This window comes from Tupaia chinensis, unplaced genomic scaffold, assembly GCF_000334495.1.
Source record: "Tupaia chinensis unplaced genomic scaffold, TupChi_1.0 Scaffold000330_1, whole genome shotgun sequence".
Classification (NCBI taxonomy): Eukaryota; Metazoa; Chordata; class Mammalia; order Scandentia; family Tupaiidae; genus Tupaia; species Tupaia belangeri.
Genome location: NW_006159824.1, coordinates 2,326,622 through 2,328,089, shown reverse-complemented (window position 1 = coordinate 2,328,089; position 1,468 = coordinate 2,326,622). Strand labels below are relative to the sequence as shown.

The 1,468-nt window shown below is 65.9% G+C and overlaps 1 protein-coding gene across 1 annotated transcript in view; it reads right to left on the bottom strand.

Annotated features, from left to right (window-relative positions):
- MINK1 (misshapen like kinase 1) overlaps window positions 1-1,468 on the bottom strand; it is an 82,599-nt gene that overhangs the window by 5,945 nt on the left and 75,186 nt on the right. Inside the window, 4 exon segments of the mRNA XM_027773183.1 lie at window positions 66-151; window positions 454-714; window positions 986-1,159; window positions 1,353-1,468. The exon segment at window positions 1,353-1,468 is cut by the window's right edge and continues 94 nt beyond it. Coding sequence (XP_027628984.1) covers window positions 66-151; window positions 454-714; window positions 986-1,159; window positions 1,353-1,468 — 637 coding nt within the window.

Genomic DNA, 1,468 nt, shown 5'->3' with positions numbered 1-1,468 from the left:
GGTGACCTGGTAAGTCCCCTCTGCCCCCACCCCCTAGGCTGCCACCTCACCCCACGTGGTGTTACCTGGCACGGACAGCCTGGGCCGGCCGGGATGCTCCGGCCCCACTGGTGTTAAGGGCAGTGGCGATAGACGAGGTCCTCTGGGGCACCTGAGGAGAGGGGGCGTCACAGACGTCTACCCCTCCCACACCGTGAGCACCGGGCCCAGCTTCCATGGGGCACGTGCTAAGGCTGGAGTTTAACCAGAGTCTGCCCCTCAGGGCTCCCGGTTTTTCTCCATTCTCAGCGCTCAGTCCGGGGATCAAGGTGCCACATCTGCATGCCCGCCCAGCAGACAGGGGTCATGGCAGACCCTGGAGCCCTCCCTCCACCTTCCCTGCCCTTCCAGTCTCCCTCTTCTCCCTCCCCTCATCGTGTCTGTCTTTCCTGGTCCCATGGGGCTTGACCTTACCTTGGGCGGGGCCTCATTATCAGGCCGGACCCAGGCTGGGGGGTTAGGACTGGGGCCAGGCCCTTCAGAGGTGGGGTCTGAATTCTGGCGGATGACAGCTCCTCGGGCGCTGGGTGTGGCGGTGGGTGTCGGGATGGCGGGGTCGGGGTCGTGGGAGGCTGGGAAGGCAGCCAGATTTCGGGTGGGCTGGTCCTGCAGGGACTGGGATCGGGGTACAGGTGCTGCGTATGGCTTCAGTGGGACCCGGTGTGCCACCAGGCTCTGCAGGGAGAGACCAGGGAGGGTGGGCTGCCCACTCTGCTACACACCCCACTCAGGCCGGGGTCTGGGCCAGGAAGGGGCATGACTCTCCCTTTCCTTCACTGAAGGACAAGGGGCTCCTGGAGCCCAAGGAGACACACAGCAGCAAGCAGGGGGCCGTCGCCCCGTGAATCCTAAGGGCCGACTGTACGTGCACGTGAGCCGGGTTGGATGAGCGTGCCTGCGCCAAGGGAGGCTCCCTGTGGCTGCTGTCAGGAGTGGGGAGACTCACCTTGTGCGGGCCCTCCTGGGGTTCCACCGGCCTCTGCATAGGTGGAGTTTGGGAGAGGGGTCCCGGGGGGCCGGGAGAGGCCTGGGGGCCGGGGGGCTCAGGCCCTGTGCTGCTGGGCTTGCTCTTGGCCAAGGGAGAGTTCTGCTGCTTGTTCATCCTTGTCCTCTCTTCGACCTGTGAGGCAGAGGCACCAAACACGCCAGCTCTTGCACCCCAGTTCTCACAATTTAGGTCCCCGCCCACCCCGGGCCCCCAGTCTGTGCTCCCTGGCCAGATTCGGTGCTGCTGCCATGGAACCCCTGCTCTGTGCAGCCCTCCAGCCTCGGGTGGTGGGAGCGGGGACGGAGCCCGGGGAGGCAGGCTGTACCTCTCGGGCCCAGGCGGGTTTGTCGGCGGGATTAATGCCCCGACCGTAGTGGTACAAAGGCTTCCTGTCCCCGGGCAGGATCTGCTGCTGGTTCTGGAGCTGCTGCTGCTGCTGCT